At 36.8% G+C, this 16,388-nt stretch overlaps 1 protein-coding gene across 2 annotated transcripts in view; it reads left to right on the top strand.

The window, feature by feature from the left end:
• Positions 1-16,388, top strand: part of LOC105222737 (acetylcholine receptor subunit alpha-like) — a 299,949-nt gene that overhangs the window by 275,651 nt on the left and 7,910 nt on the right. For both annotated transcript variants that reach the window (XM_049454479.1, XM_049454478.1), the window contains exons 7-10: positions 4,969-5,105; positions 13,242-13,388; positions 13,489-13,581; positions 13,673-14,663. In XM_049454479.1, coding sequence (XP_049310436.1) covers positions 4,969-5,105; positions 13,242-13,388; positions 13,489-13,581; positions 13,673-14,663 — 1,368 coding nt within the window. The remainder of the gene's footprint in view (positions 1-4,968; positions 5,106-13,241; positions 13,389-13,488; positions 13,582-13,672; positions 14,664-16,388) is intronic.

The following is a 16,388-nucleotide window of genomic DNA, read 5'->3' as shown; positions in this document are numbered from 1 at the left end:
ACAGCCGTCTTCATACAGACCAATCAGTCTTCTACCCTGTCTTTCTAAGATATTTGAAAAATTGTTACTATCAAAGATGACTCCTTTCCTCCACGAAAATAATATAGTACCAATGCACCAATTTGGGTTTCGTGAAAAACATAGCACGACTGAGCAAGTAAATAGAATTACTAACGAAATAAGAAGGGCATTTGAGCACAGGGAGTACTGTTCAGCTATATTTCTAGACGTGGCTCAGGCGTTTGATAAGGTATGGCATGAGGGCCTTTTATACAAGATTAAAAATATTCTGCCTTCAAAATTATATAAAACATTGGAATCGTATTTAAAAAATAGAAAATTTATGGTAAAAGTGGGAGATTTCATATCTGATGAAAGACACATAAGGGCTGGTGTACCCAGGGCAGTGTTCTAGGCCAACACTATACATCATATATACAGCAGATCTTCCAACAGCTAACAATGTATTAACTTCTACTTTTGCGGACGACACAGCTATAGTGAGCCGTAACAAATGCCACATAATAGCATCAAGAATATTAGCCGAGCACTTAAAGTTTGTCGAAGAATGGCTAGCTAACTGGCGTATAAAGGTAAATGAACAAAAGTGTAAGCATGTTACATTTTCGCTTAGACCAAAAATGTGTCCGGCAATAAAAATTAACAATATTTTAGTACCCCAAGCGAATGAAGTAACCTATCTTGGTATTCACCTAGATAGAAGACTTACGTGGAAAAAACATATATCTAGTAAAATAACTTGCATGAAGATAAGAGCTGCAAATTTAAATTGGCTATTAAATAAAAACTCCAAACTTAGCCTAGACAACAAAGTGCTTTTATATAATGCGGTCATAAAGCCGATTTGGATGTATGGCATTCAACTGTGGGGTACGACCTGTGCAACTAATATAGACATAATACAAAGGTTCCAATCAAAAATGCTTAGATCAATCACGTGTTCACCATGGTACATGCGTAATGAGAATATCCATAAAGACCTTGGTATTTCTATGGTAAGAAAAGAAGTAGAAGACAGCAGAATTAAATATATATGTAAACTCCGTGATCACCCAAACCCTTTGGCTAATGCTTTGGTACATTCCTGCAATGAAACACGCCTTAAAGAAGAGATATGCCCGCGTACTGAGGAGCAATGTATCACCAAAACACCTCAATCATTTGCTTGAGCGTGTCTAGTTTTTAAATAGGTTTAAGATTTTATTACTTATTGTTAGGCTTTAAAACACACAAAAAGCAGATTCAATAAATAAAAAGATATTGAAAACAAAAAAAAAAAAAATATATATTAACAAACATCATTGGCAACTGAAACAATTTTCATTAATTTGCATTTGGTCTGCAATTAACAGACCATTACCCATGCAATACAGGTTGACCACGGCGTATGAGTGATCAATGAAAGTTTGCGCATAAAATCTGAACTGCAAATTAAAATTATGCATAATTTAGTAAAAACATAGTAATCGCAATGTGCAAACAAATTGTGAATAATTGTAAAATATAGAAAAACACAAATTAACAACAAATAAATAGCAAAGGAAAGGAAAGGGTCGCTCTGCATAAACAGAAAATGTGTTTTGAATGCTGTACACATGCATTTCTATGAAATATCCGATTTGTGGCCACAAAACCGCAAAAGTATATTTATAGCTGCACATTATTTTGAAATTACCGATACAGTTTTGTAATTATTACAAATGCATTTGTGTTTGTATTTGTGTGTAGCAAACACTGTGCTCAAAAGGGTGGTGCACGACAGTATAGTTATACATATATGTAGACTCTAGAAACGATCCACAGCAATTTCGAGAGTTCTTATCATATGTTGAGCTCAAATTAACTTTTTGGTGTATTATTGAGCTGTTGGAATGTCAATTATTCTGGAAGAATGTCTGCAGACCATTTTTCTAAACATTAATATACTTCAGGAAGAACAATATTTTTTGATTTTGAGTTCTCTAATCTATAATTTCTTCGTGGGCTAGAGAAGATATCAAGTGGGTACCAAATTTTTTATTCCATAAGTCCATAAAATGTATTCTTCTAATTTAATCAGCCTGAATTCGGCCACGGACTATAAATCATATTTGACTTATGTAAGGAACTTGGCTTCCAATTCATATTACGACATATAGGCTCCCTTTTAGTATACTTAAAGCTTTAATTTTCGTAAAAAATAAGCCTGTGTTTTTGTTTGACTGAAACATAAGACGCTTGTAGATGTCATAATAAAAAGATTTACATTGTCTGGAAAGTTTTCCAATGATCTTTAATGAAAATATCATGGTTAGGAGTGTTAAAGCAATTCGATAATTAATTTTGCCAAAACAGACCATAGGCTTATTATATTCCATTGAATTGTTGTTCAAACTAGAAATACATTTTTTAACGATCTTCCCATCAATTGATCTCTCTGGTCGCCACTGATCGAACTTTCGAGGTCAAAAAACCTCTAAAGTTTGCTCAAGCACACCTCTTTATGCTTAGAGAGAAACCATTACCGCGTTAATGGATTGTGCAGAACCGAATCGGTCACGAATTTGTATCCATTCAAGTACTGTTATCTCGATATGATTTTACAAATATATTTTCAGAAGCTTTAGAGTAGCTGCAACAATAACAAGAACGTTAGGACCATTATTAACTGAGAACATTTGTCTGGGTATAGAGCCAAGCCTATTGCATTCGAGAGATTGAGCCCTGTATAAAAAAATGATTCGCTCTTTTTCTAAATTAGCCTGCAAATTCGGAGTATAATAACAAATTTATATTTCAAAAATACTGGCCTGGCTTTGATGACCCAATTTCCCAAAAAAAACTGGTTTGGCTTAACACCAAGAATAAAAGTGGATTTTGCCGTCTAATGTTTTGTTCTCATGTACCATTGTAAATATGTTTTCATCTAACCTGAGCATATTTCAGAGCTAATTGTTTACAATATACACTACAGACCTAAAGGCTTATCTAAATAAATTATTTACCTTATACAAAGTGATCGGAAGGACTTAAATTTGTAATATTTTATCACTTCACTATACTCTAAAGCCTTGTTTTAACAGCAATAATTTTTGTTTTCATTGAAGCTCAACTCTGCTCAAACAAAATTTCACAAATCGCTTCATTAAAGGCCCTTCAACCTCGAAATAACGGGATAATGTGCCTGCGGCATATATTCTCCTCTTTACGCCACGCCATAGGCAAAGCTCAGCGTGACAAAGGACACGCACAAAATCGCCCACGCACATTTCGGTTATTGCGTCGGCAAACACTCAGCCGTACTTACACACGTGTACAAACAGAAATGAAAACAAGTGTTTATAAAGCTGTGTCGGCATGTGTCAAAATATGCTGGCTGCCACACACGCTGCGAGTGATATCGATGCTACGCGAGGGTGTCCACATGGATGCGACCACATGGAGTATATTTGCTTATAAACGCACACGCGTGCATACATACACACACATCTCTGTGCGGCGGTATGTGCCACTTGCGACCGCATGCGTGCACTTTCGCTTGTCTCAATGGGTTTTCAAATATTTGGTGGCACGTGCATAACCGCCACAAAAATGTTGTGACAATCAAGACCGAATTCACCGAACTCGTCGACTCTCGCTGGCGCTGGCGCTTCGGTGGCACTCAACGTGGGAATTGCGCGAAATTTTGTCGTGGCGTTTTGCATAATTGAGGTAACAGCCGCTAACGTGGCCAACGAGTTTCAACGATCTTGTTGTTGTTGTTGTGGGTTCGGGGTTTTCCGCTCTTACGCATTGTCTCACATTTATTTTGCTAACGCAATCACGCTACCGCTTAAATGCTCAGAGGAATATCACTGGTTAAGGTTCGGTGATTTTGAGACAATCACTGGTCGCATTTCACTTTTAGTATTTCTTAAGTTATTTTTATACTCTTGCAACATATTGCTACAGAGTATAATAGTTTTGTTTACTAATAGAGTTAAACATAAAATTATGTATATAGAAATGATCTAGATGGCAAGACCAATTGAAATCCGGGTGACTGTCTCTCTATTCGTTCGTTTGTCTGTCCTGAAGTACCTGAAGGTACTTCCCTAGCTTTATTCCTTGTATGTTGCAGGAGTATGAAATGTTCCGTTTTACCCGAATTTAGGTCTTCCTTACTTACTTTAGATTTGAGTTTATACTTAAGGGCTGATTTTGCAACAGGCTGGCTTAGAAACTTAAACTTTGGGGTCAATGTATGGTTACCTTTAAGCATTTGCTAAATTTTTAAGTAGTTCGATGCCGTTAATCGAAGAAGCGAGTGAAAATTTAAGCTCTTTTTCGAATTGGTATTAGCAAATTATTTTTAAATCGACCAACAGAGAGTAGAGGTATATCCTTCATTGCATCCATCAGTCGATATTGCGTCTAGAATGAAGTGGTTTTTATGAGACTTATTCTAGTTTAAAGGCCCCCTGATACATATCTTTAGGATCCTCTTAGTTTGGCAAAGCTTTTACCACAGGGCCTCCATTAAGTCTATTGTCTGCCCATTGCATTACTGCCCCTCTCTTTAAAATAGTTCCAACTTTTGTTGGAGCAACATTTTTTCCAGTTTTTTTTTTTTAAATAAGCAACACAACTTTTTAACCATATTTTAGAATTTTTTTATAAAGTAGAATCTGTAATGTTAAAAGTTAAGTTGCTGAGATCTCAAAGAATTTTTAGATGCAGTTTAAATGAGTAAGGTATCGAAAAATTAATGAGGAATAGTAAAATTTATCTCTCGCTTTCGATCATGTCTTTAGTCAGAATTATTTTTGTTGGAAAAATATTTGTTTTGCTTTATTTATTACTGCCGCGATACATACTTTCTTTATAAATTGCATTAAGACTATCATTAAGCATTAATATATAGTATAAGTATATATTCTCACATGTGTTTTTTCTAATACGTGCTTTTTATTTATTTCTCAATTACAGGTCTCATTAAGCATATCCATTTTACTGTCACTGACTGTGTTCTTCTTGTTGTTGGCTGAAATTATTCCACCAACGTCGTTAGTTGTGCCACTTTTAGGGAAATTTGTGCTCTTCACAATGATACTGGACACGTTTAGGTGAGTTATATAAGACTATATGTATATAAACATATTTAGATTAAATTCTATACACTCGGTACACTGTCAACAACCATATCAGTTACATATATATTTTATTTATTTTCTTACAAAGTATTCTTATATTAAATATAAATATACAGAAATCCCTTCTATAAATTGTTGATAGTTACAGTAATCATTACATTTTATAGAATTGTGTATCTAATAAACTTATACGGTCGGAATTATAGCAAAACTGTTATAATCCAACTTCAGGTTTGCATAAAATATGGAATATCAGAGAGGGCCATTCAGGAGTATTTTATAATTATGCGAGTCGATTTCGGATCGTTCAAATCTTATAATTTAATATTTCTTATAATTTCTAATTAAGAGTTACTTCTTTATTATTTTTTTCCATACCAATCACTATCTTGAAATTTTTATTGGATTATTGGTAAATTAAACCATTGGCACATTTGTCCTTAACTCCTCTTACTAACTTCAGTTAACCTCCCTTGGGTTCATCATCCATCAAACGTGTTACAAAGTTTTTAAATATTTAAACCTTTATAGCTGGTGTGGACTCAATAGTACAAAGTTATTCCCAATGACTTTCTTCTTTCTTGGAAAAGCCTCAAATATAATTTTTGGTATACAAATTCATTCAACCCTATTTTTCCTGCGAAGTAACACTTCAGTTTGAAACTGCTGTCAATATGTCCTATATATAGAGGTACTTTAAACCCCGATTACTCCGTTGATCGAGTTCTTGTTAGGTAATTTTTTTTATTTGACAAAGATATCTTCATGAAATTTGGCATGGAAAGAATTTTCCGATCCTCGATACACTTTTCATAAGCACTTATTGGAATGTCCTTCAGCCCCTTCAGCGATTTTTGTTTTATCTCTTCGATCGACGGAAAACGAGTTCCACGAAGCAGCAATTTCAGTTGGGGAGTAAGAAAAGGTGACACTGAGCCAAATCTAGTGAATAACGGTGATGGATCGATGATATGGTATTCATTGTTTGTCAGTCACTGACTGTCTTCTCGCCATTCGTTTTCTCCACCATTCCGATTATTGTGGACTTGTTTGCATGTCAAACTCATGAACCCATGTCACAACGGCAGTTACAATGTTCTCCATGAATGTGGGATCGGAAATTGCACGATCAAGCGTCTTCAAAGAGACTTGTTTATGGTAATATTTTTGAAAGAAATCATCTTTATTGAAAAGAGTCGAGCAAAGATGCATTATCCACCAAAATCATACGAAAGGATTCGGAAGAGAAGTCGAGCTCTCTGCCATCTCTCTAAAATTTGCTTGAAGATTTTAAAGGACCATATCCTTCACTTTTTTAACATTTTCATCAGTTAGTCCGAAAGTCGAAGGTCGTTCAGAACGAGGTATGTCTTCAAGGATAATAAAACTGAATCACCGTAAGCCTTTTAAAACATTCGCAATCGTTCCTCACACAAAATTTTATTTGAATTACAAAATTTGAGACAAATTCTTTGTCTGATATTTTTATCCGCTGCTTTTAAATAGCATTTATCCAGGGAATTTGAATTACAATTCCTGGGTACTTTTTTGTCACAATGTATATCAGTTGGAACAACATTTTTCCGATGAAATCTCTTGTACATTTGTACACATGCCATACACTATAGAAAATCTACCTCACAGCTTGTCGCCCAATGGAAACAGAATTATGAAAGCACTGTTAGAATAAAACACATTTTGTGCCACTAAATTGCTTTTAAGTTTCCAACACGTATTTTGCTTTTTTGTCCCAACTTTTTTGTCACTTTCCAAGTTATTTGCTACCTTTTCCATATTCTCTAAACATTCGTGCACAAGTTTTGGCCAAACTTTTTTCCTGCTCATCGCGGAGTCCATATTTTTATGCAATTTTACCACCCATTCAGCCATTCAGCAAGTTATTTGTTATTGTCATGCTGACGGAAGCTGGCAGTTTTTCGGAAATGTTGGCGAATTTCTCAAATTTCGCGAAAAATGCAACGACTTTGGCGTTTTGCCCGACGGCCACCAGCAACAACACCACAAACCATTGCCGAATTGGCGTTGGACAAGTTTGCGGTGTGCGGAAAACTTCTTGTTGTTGGCACTATCGGCGTTGGCGTTTGCCTTGTTGTTGTTTTTGCCAAAGCTGTTGTTGCTGCCAAAACTGTGAAAGAAATCGTCTTTTAACTTTTTTCATTACAAATAAATGCTTGGCAGCACTGTGCGGCATAGAAAACGAAATAAACAAGCGTCAATATTTCACTTCATATGTTTGTGCGTTTGTATACGCGTATCTGTGTGTATTGTACCTTTCTCCATAAAATAAACTTACGGCAACACCTTTGGCAGCAATACAGTGCCAGCAGAATACGGCAGCCAGTTCATACGTTATGAATTTTTCACACACACGCGCATACCTTCACAGCGGGTGACTGTGCCACATGCCACAGAAGCGTGAAGGTGAATAAAATCTGTTTTCAACATTCGGCTGCAGATTCCTATTTATACATATGTACTATAGTAAATGAATTTTATAAAGTGCTGACACCAATTTCGAAATACGAATACATGGGCGAAGGTAGTTCGATAGGTCGGCGAAACTTAAAAAAAGTATGGTTCGGTATGTAGTATATGTTGATCTTTTTACAATGGCTTATTGCATTTAATTTGGATCATGGAAAGTTCCTTTGAAAGAATAGAATAATACCAGACAATCTATGGTTTCTTGCGGCTTCCTCTCTTTTACAAAGCCTCACATTGTAGATCCAGCACTCTAATAAATACCAATATTCTGGTAGACGTCACTGAGTCAATATGCACGAGCGATTATTGCTTACAACTTTCGACGTGGATTAACTCAGCAACTGTACATCGATGAACTTATTTCAATTTTTAACCATGAAGCTCCATCCAGAAACAGTGTTTATCGATGGTATGGTGAATTTAGTCGAGATCGTAGCTCACTTCAAGACGAATTTCGTGAAGTTGGACCAAATGACTTCTTTTTATTCCCATACGTTAAAAATAAACTAAAGGGTTGACGTTTTAGGGCACCTGAATATACAGATGGTAAATTGAGGTTGAGATGCTTTCCTCCCTGGTTTCTTCAATAAAATTTCTTGAACTCCCTTATTAATTCTAATTATTTAAAAATTTGGGAATGTGGATCGATATTGTCCTCACTCAAAATATGAAATATTCTATTGTACTTTTTTTCTTTAAATTACTCTCCTTTATTCACTTTTTTAATTTTATTTCAACAATTTCAGTTTTTTACAATCCTTTTTTGTATTCTCTGTTTAGCTAATTCTACCTTTATATTTTCTAACATATTTTATTTTAATTTTGGTTTTGTTTGGGTCTGTACATATTACAAGTCGACTTATATTTGAATTTGTACATATAGGTATAGTATTAAAGTATTTATTTCATGTATTCGATCCCTATTAATAGTTTCACTCTTACTCTCACTCACTTCCGCTCGGTTAATTAACTTAATTTGCATTCAGTCAAAGCGCTCAAACCGTCCTCACTGTCCACCAAATCCCATCTTATCAACGGAGCTTCATTTTAAGCGAATTGAAGCCACGATTTTAACGCGCTCATCAACACAACCGTCAGCATTGTTGTTGCTCCACGCAACTACATAGACAATATACGGCCACCTGCGCATTGTAATCATTATGCTGTCGCTTTTTAGTGTCCGGCAAGTTGCCAGTGCCACAGCAGCTGCTGTTGTGGCATTATCCCAGCGGCATAATGACCGGTATGAAGTGTCAACGTCGCTGGAAATCCCACCAGCAACTCATATTTTTCAACGCCCATCTGTAATTTCTCCTTTCCTTTGCATTTCGTTCCTCTCTTGTTTCTGCGCAACTCTCCCTGTCGTCAGGTATCTCGCTTGCTTCCGCTGTGAAAATCAGTAAGAATGGGGAATACACGAGTAGGTGCGCTCTGTTCGCATCCTAATTAAGTCGCGCCCAGTCGATAACAATTTCACAGCGTAGTCGGGTATGAAATGATGTAAATTTGATATTTGCACTTTAATTATCTGCAGGTTTCGGAGTTTGATTGTAGATTTCTGAGTGGAAAAAAGAAAGAAATGAGTCGGAACTATAATAATTACATGAAATATTATGAATTTATAATAAACGAGTATGCCACACCAGTTTTTCCAAATATTAAATTAAATTGGTCCATTCCTCGAAACAGTTTTCATCAGCACTTTTTGGGATTGCTTTCAGCTCCTTCAGCGAATTTTATTCTCTTCGGTCGATTGAAAACGGGTTTCAGGGAGAGGCTATTTCATATGGGGAATAACAAAAAAAGCACACGAAGCCAAATCTGTTGAATTCGGTGGTTGATCGATGGTATTCATTGCGTTTTTGGCTTTAAATTCGGTCACATCGTGTCTCAATGCGATGCTGCATTATCATCGTGTAAAATTCATGAAACGCCTCAATACGGCCAAATAAAACTCCTTATTGATCGTCTGTCCCTCCGGAACAGATTCATGATGCATTAAACCACGAAAATTAAGAAAACAATGAACAACACCTTGATTTTTGAGCTTTTTTTTTTTTGTTTCGTCTTGTTTTTTCTCCATTCCGATGATTGTTGACTTGTTGTTATTGTTGACATTACTACGACATAGCATAGTGAGTTTTGAAAAATCGCTTTTCAAATTTTGTTTACGTCTTTTGTACAAGAGGCAAACAAAATATGGCGACTGAGCTCGTTTTGATAATTTTTAAATATTGTATATTTAATTTTAATAGTAATTTTTAATTCAAGAAATATTCGAAAATTATTAACCTTATAAATATTAAAAAATCCGGAACTCCATAGAAAATTAAATAGCAAAGCATCTAACGTCCCTGCAGTTGCATTTTTAACAACCGGAAGAAAATTAATATAAACTGTTCCAAATCATGTATTCAATGTGTGACCAAATCAGAAACATCCACAATTTCTACTTCTTTTAATACAGTTAACTTTTTACCAAATAAAATTATTATGTGAAGCAATGCCATCGCACTTCTGGGATTTAAAAATTCGCTTTAAATTTCAATACGCACACGGTTGACACATTTTTCTCGCTTTTTATTCTGACCTGTTTCAATTTATCTCAGTCGTCGATTAGCCACATTACCAGCGGATTGTTTAAATTTTTATTTCCCTCTGGCCAGTGCACGGACGACGTAAAAATTGATTGGGTTCTCAATTATTCAATACTCAAGCTATCAAATAACAGTTAAAAAAAAAAAACAAAAAACACAGAGAATAAACACATTTTGAAAATAGTGTTTGGTTTGCTTGTATTTGAAAACATACTATATGTACATGAATCTAAATACATATATTTGTGTGGGGCTGTATTGAATTTTTTACTACAGGTGAATACGCTTACAATATATAAATACATATATATATTTACATGGATTATATATGTATATATGTGTTTATTTCGAAGTGATAACACCAAACCGCTTGTTCTGTCGACCGAAAATAATTCATTAGGTAAACAGTTAATACATGTAAGGATGGCCTACAACCGAATATTATGTATTATCTGAAACGGGTTTTTCAATAAGATCGCTACAAAAGTTCTTTTAAATAAAACAATATCAATGAAATTCTTTATTCCTGTGAAAGCACCTTCGATGGCCACCACGGGCACACTTGCAGAATCCCTGGTGCTGAACCCAATTTTCGACGGTTTTCAAGCATAAATCGGCCGATACTGCTGCAATTTCACGTTCGATATTCGAACGAAGCTCATCAATCGTCGCTGGCTTGTTGGGAGAGACCATAGACTTGACGTAGACGTAGTTTGACAGAAAATAGTCTAACGGCCTTAAATCGCATGACGGAGGCGGCCAATTGACTGAGCCATATCGTTATCTTCACCAAACTTGGTTTTCAATAAATCGATTGTGACATTTGCTGTGTGATTTTTGGCGCCGTCCTGTTGGAACCACTTATTGTCCAAGTTCATATCATTAAATTCGGGCCTAAAATATTCGGTTATCATTGAGCTGTAGCGATTCCCATTCACAGTAAGATGCCGGCCTTAACCATCACGGAAGAAGTACGGCCCAATGACACCATGGGCCCATAAACCGCACCAAACCGTAATTTTTTCGGGATGCAATGGTGACTCATGCAGTACGTGTGGATTGCTGCCTGGCCAATAACGCATATTTTCCTTACCCAGAAATGAGCCTCATCGCTAAAGATGATTTTTCGATGAAAATCCGGATCATTTTCATGTTGTTGCTCAGTTCAATTCACGAAAATGCGACGGTTCTGAGGTCAAGCGTCTTCAGTTCTTGCATCTATTTTATCTTGAAAGGTTATAGGTCAAGATCTATTCGCAAAATTCGCTACAACGACGTCACAAAAAACGACGTGTGAGAGATTGATTTGGGTCTTCCTCAATTGAAGCTCTAACGGCAGCAATATTCGCGACTCTACGGATCGTATATCTTTCCATGATAAAATGGTAAACCTTACAGAAAATAAATGCCAAAAGGGCGGGAAAAAATATGACGTTGTTAGATGTCCCTATGGGTCTACTTTTATAGCGTCCCTATTGAAAAACCTGTTACTATAAATGTAAATCATTATTTTCGCCTCCATAGTGGGTGCCTTTTGAGCCCATACAAGCTGGCCTCATTTCATTAAGTATTTTGTGGGCGCGTCATTCGCCACATTTTACGAAATTTTCGACATGATATTCAAAAAGCCATATTTCGTTGCCAGTAATGATAAATTTGATTATTGTATGGCCCGCAGCTAGGTTATCAAGCATTTCAATTTGCGACCTCGAATGCTTTGCAAAAGATTCAAGATTTTGGTAAGAGCCTTTCACTAACTTCATTCCCAAAACTTTAACCATAACGTATCCATAAGAAATGTTGGGATCCATTGCTATATATCAAACTTCACACGAACATAAATAGGTGTGCCAACCTAGGAAAAGAAAAATTATCGATTCGGTTTGCGCGAGGAGTTTAAATCTACCAGTCCGAATCAAATTTAATCAGATATAAAAGTAGGTAGTTTTACATCCAATATTAATTTTCAATTGATCCCTTCTTCCTGATGAGTTTATATGTTATATATGTTATAAATAATGGTTAAATGAACAAAACGATTATGCTTTGTAGTCACATGTTGCGAGAATATTGAATTACTAAACGGGAAAGTAAAAACGTATGCTGAGTAGAGCTATTAGATTTATAGCAGAATAGAAAACATATTACAAACATAAATATGTATGTATGTAAAGAGTCAATTGTTAAACCGACTTTAGAAAATAAAATATTAAAATTAAATAAAAATCCACAGGACAGTTTCTGGTTAGAATATTTATTTCAAAATGATTTTTTTTATTAATACAAATATTTATGTGGTTTTGCATTTTTTTTTTTTTGAGAAAATCAGGATTTCTCCTTTTGGTGGAATAAACTTATTGGTATTCATCACTGAGTCGAGTCATAACTATATGTTTAAATCATAAACATATGACTCACCCTGTACTAGTATCTGATAGTCTACAGTCAATTACAGTTTTACAGCTTTGAAAAGTAATTGAAAATATTGATACGAGTATTATATGTATTTACACATCCACATTCAACCATTAATAAACCGCTTTACTGATGTGTCTTTGCGTGAAAATGAATTTTTCTGGTGTGTCCTTTGCTTTGAATCGTGAAGGAGTGCATGCCAGCACCACGCAGTAATTTCCGTTACATGCAAAGCGCAAAAAATTCATCTCAAGCACAGTGTGTCATCAATTTCCTCCAAAATAATTTATAATCAAGTTTATACGCTTAGCTCTATCTATTAACCTCCCTATGCGCTCAAAAGTGCAATCAAACATACATATAAGTATATGCATACATATACAATGTATGTATATTATACATACATATATGCAATTTTTTCATATTTATGGTGTTTCTATCTCTCTGCAATTTGTAATGCTTTCCGGTGTGCCACATTGGATGCAACGCCGCTCGATCTCGAACATTCACCGTCCGAAATGTCCACATGTCCTGCAACACCATGGATTGCACTACTAATACCGCAAACTCACTCCTGTGTGTCACCCTGTAGTATATGTGTCACGGTCGTGGTGCTCAACATACACTTCCGCTCGCCGCAGACACATACGATGGCACCCTGGGTGCGAACGGTGTTCATCAATCAACTGCCTCGCTTTTTGGTCATACGGCGACCACTCTACCCTATTAGTGAGATGATGTGAGTACGAAACAAATACACATACAACAATTCAACTAAATAACTCAATCAAATATTTTTTATAAATAATTAATTACTTTGTATATGCTTTTTCGTGCAGCAAATCATCGCGTCGCCTGATGGTTCGCACCTGCAACGGATTTGATTTGGGCGACCAAATACCACCGGTACCACCACCAGCGGCCTTGTCTAGGTACTACTTTATACTATGAAGACTGCTCTTTAACTCAACTTTCTCCTTGCTGAAAACTAACCTCTTCATAAACCTCTTTAAATACTTATAGAATGCATCACAGCCCCAAGACAACGTCGCGCAGTACCTCGCCACATCTGCAGCATCGTGTACAGAGTTTAAATATACTGGACGACACGACGATTGGTGGTCTGGGTTTCAGTACAACTGGCACTGCGTCCGTAGCTGGTCAGTTTTCCACACTTTACCCCTCCAATATATCGACGGTGAATCAACAAACATCGACTACATCATCGCTCGTGGACGCACAACATCATAGTCAATATCAACAGACTGGCGGCTCACTGCTCGATCATCCATTGACGCCAACGAAATTTCGCCAACAAAAGACTTCCACTTCGGTACAGACAAACGGTTACGACGGGCCATCCACCTCACAGTTCGGCCGACTGAACCAGCAACACCAACAACAACTGCCCATCGGCGCCATCTCGGCGTCCACTTCGACGCTACATCACGTCCACACGCATTCGGTGGGTGTGGGTGTAGGTTTCGGTGCGGCCAGCACCTCTACACACCATCTGTATCGCCAACAGTCAGCGTCCTCTGCACAATTTTCGCCCGTCCCAGCACCACTGCATCCCCATCAACAACATCAATCGACCACGACGTGCGATCTGCTGGGCCACAGCAATGCAAATGTGATAAAGTCCACGACCACCGTGAACTCGGTGGCGACCGCTTCGACGCTGGCGGACTCTTGTTGCAGCGGCATACACCAGGGTGCGGGTGCTGGTGCGGCCTGCCAATCGTCTGAACAGCCGCCGCATCAATATGCCACAACTGGTGCCGGTGGCATTGGCGTTGGTGGTGCGCAAGGAGCCGCTGGTGGCGCCCTGCCGCGTGAAATACTGCCAGCGTGTCAGCGAGATGGTGGCACGCACTGTTGTCTAACGGGCGAAAAGGGAGGCTGCTTTAGTGAAACGCGGCATCATTGGCATGCCTGCCCCGAACTGCGGAAAGCCATGGAAGGTGTGAATTATATAGCGGAGCAAACGCGCAAGGAGGAGGAAAGCACAAGGGTGAGTAAAAAAATCTACTATTACTCTCACAATTTTATTGGAGCTTCTAAATACAAACAGCATGTAAAAAAACGCGCGCGGAGGTCTTCGCTTGGCGATTAGTTGACCAAAAAGCGTATTCCGGCCAATAAACCTCGAAAGGCCATTAATAAAATTTCGCAATAATAGCGGTGCCGGTCGTAAATTAAATTGTTTGTTTGTATGTGGGTGTGGCATACGCGGCACCGCTGCGCTAAGTCTGTGAAATTTATTGGGCAACGTTGACCGTTAAATAAAGATGTCTGCAGACTGGACCGCTCGAAAATGGTCCACCTCGCCGACGGACAGCTCAACGGCCGGAAGCGCTACGTAAAGAGAGATTTGACTAATGCAGTCAGTACACAATTATCGTAAATTTTTTAAAAATGTTCACGAATACACAGCAATTAACGTAACACCATGACTAACGGTATTTATTGGTAGTTAACAAAATTATTTTTTTCGCCCTAAAATATTTCTTAATTTAGTAGTAATAAATGATATTAGAAGCAAGTGTAATAGTACATTGTCGATAAAATTATACCGTGAATTCGAAATGTGTCTTAGTTCTCCTTCTAAAACAGGAATGACCTTTTAATTTAACTAAACTTAAAAAGAAAAAACTTTGAAGTTTCGTACATGTTCCAACAGGACTCGATTTTTTTACAACCCAGTTTTTAATGTGGCCTTGGCATCGAATATAGGGATTTCCTTACTTTTTGATAACTTTTTTTAGAACACTCTGTCCTTACTTTTTCATTGCCACCAAGCTTCATTCAAACGAGTATTCGCTTGATGACTAAGGGTAGGAATAAATCACTGAGGCCCAGAACTTAAAAATCCGAAGAATACGGTAGATGTAAGAACAATCCAATGCGTCATTTAAGCAGTTTTTTCATTATTTTCTAGGACTTTTAACACGAACACTGCATATCTTGATGAACCAGCGCTTTGTTAGTTATTTTTTCTTTGATTTCAACATTTAAACGTTCCAATTATGTATAAAAAAACTCAGTTGCTGATTTTCAATTTGCATGATAGACGATGAAACTATTCCATGCATATCCAATATGGCCGCAGCCTTCCACACTTTGCATTCGGTTCATTAATTCCATGAGGATCGCTTTGGATTTAATTTTAGATCACATACTTATCTACACAATAATTTGTGTTTACTCGATTGAATAGTTCCAAAGACTTCACAGAATGATTATTCCTTTGTTTCAACTTCCATTGTTTGATATTTTTAAGTTTTGAGTTACTGATTATGTTTTCATCAGTAAAGAGCTCTTCTGGAAATCTACTGCCTTTGAAGACTCAATGTTCGTATAGCTTGTACGCAAACCATTTAAATTTTTTTTATATTGTCTGAGGAAGGAGCTTGGAAAATTCTTATCAAGAAGTCACTTTTTGGCATCAGCACGAATTTCGAAAACGGTACTCTCTCAAATTTTAGGAGCGTTTAATTCGATTAGCTTTTTTTATAGACTTTTCCACGATCTTTACGATGATCTAATACCAAAAGAAAGATATAAATTGAAGTCTCATTTAGCTGTGCCATTTGCTTTTACGTTGAACCGTAGCACATATACTATACATATACATATGTATACTTCTATGACCAAAAAATAGTACCTAAGACTTTGTTCGTAATTTGAAAATTCTTAATTTATTCTTCAAGTAACCCCCATTGGCTCCAATAAGCTT

The sequence above is a fragment of the Bactrocera dorsalis genome, chromosome 4 (assembly GCF_023373825.1).
Source record: "Bactrocera dorsalis isolate Fly_Bdor chromosome 4, ASM2337382v1, whole genome shotgun sequence".
In the NCBI taxonomy this organism is placed as follows: domain Eukaryota; kingdom Metazoa; phylum Arthropoda; class Insecta; order Diptera; family Tephritidae; genus Bactrocera; species Bactrocera dorsalis.
Note: the sequence above shows the minus strand (reverse complement) of the source record. Positions and strands in the feature narration are given on the sequence as shown.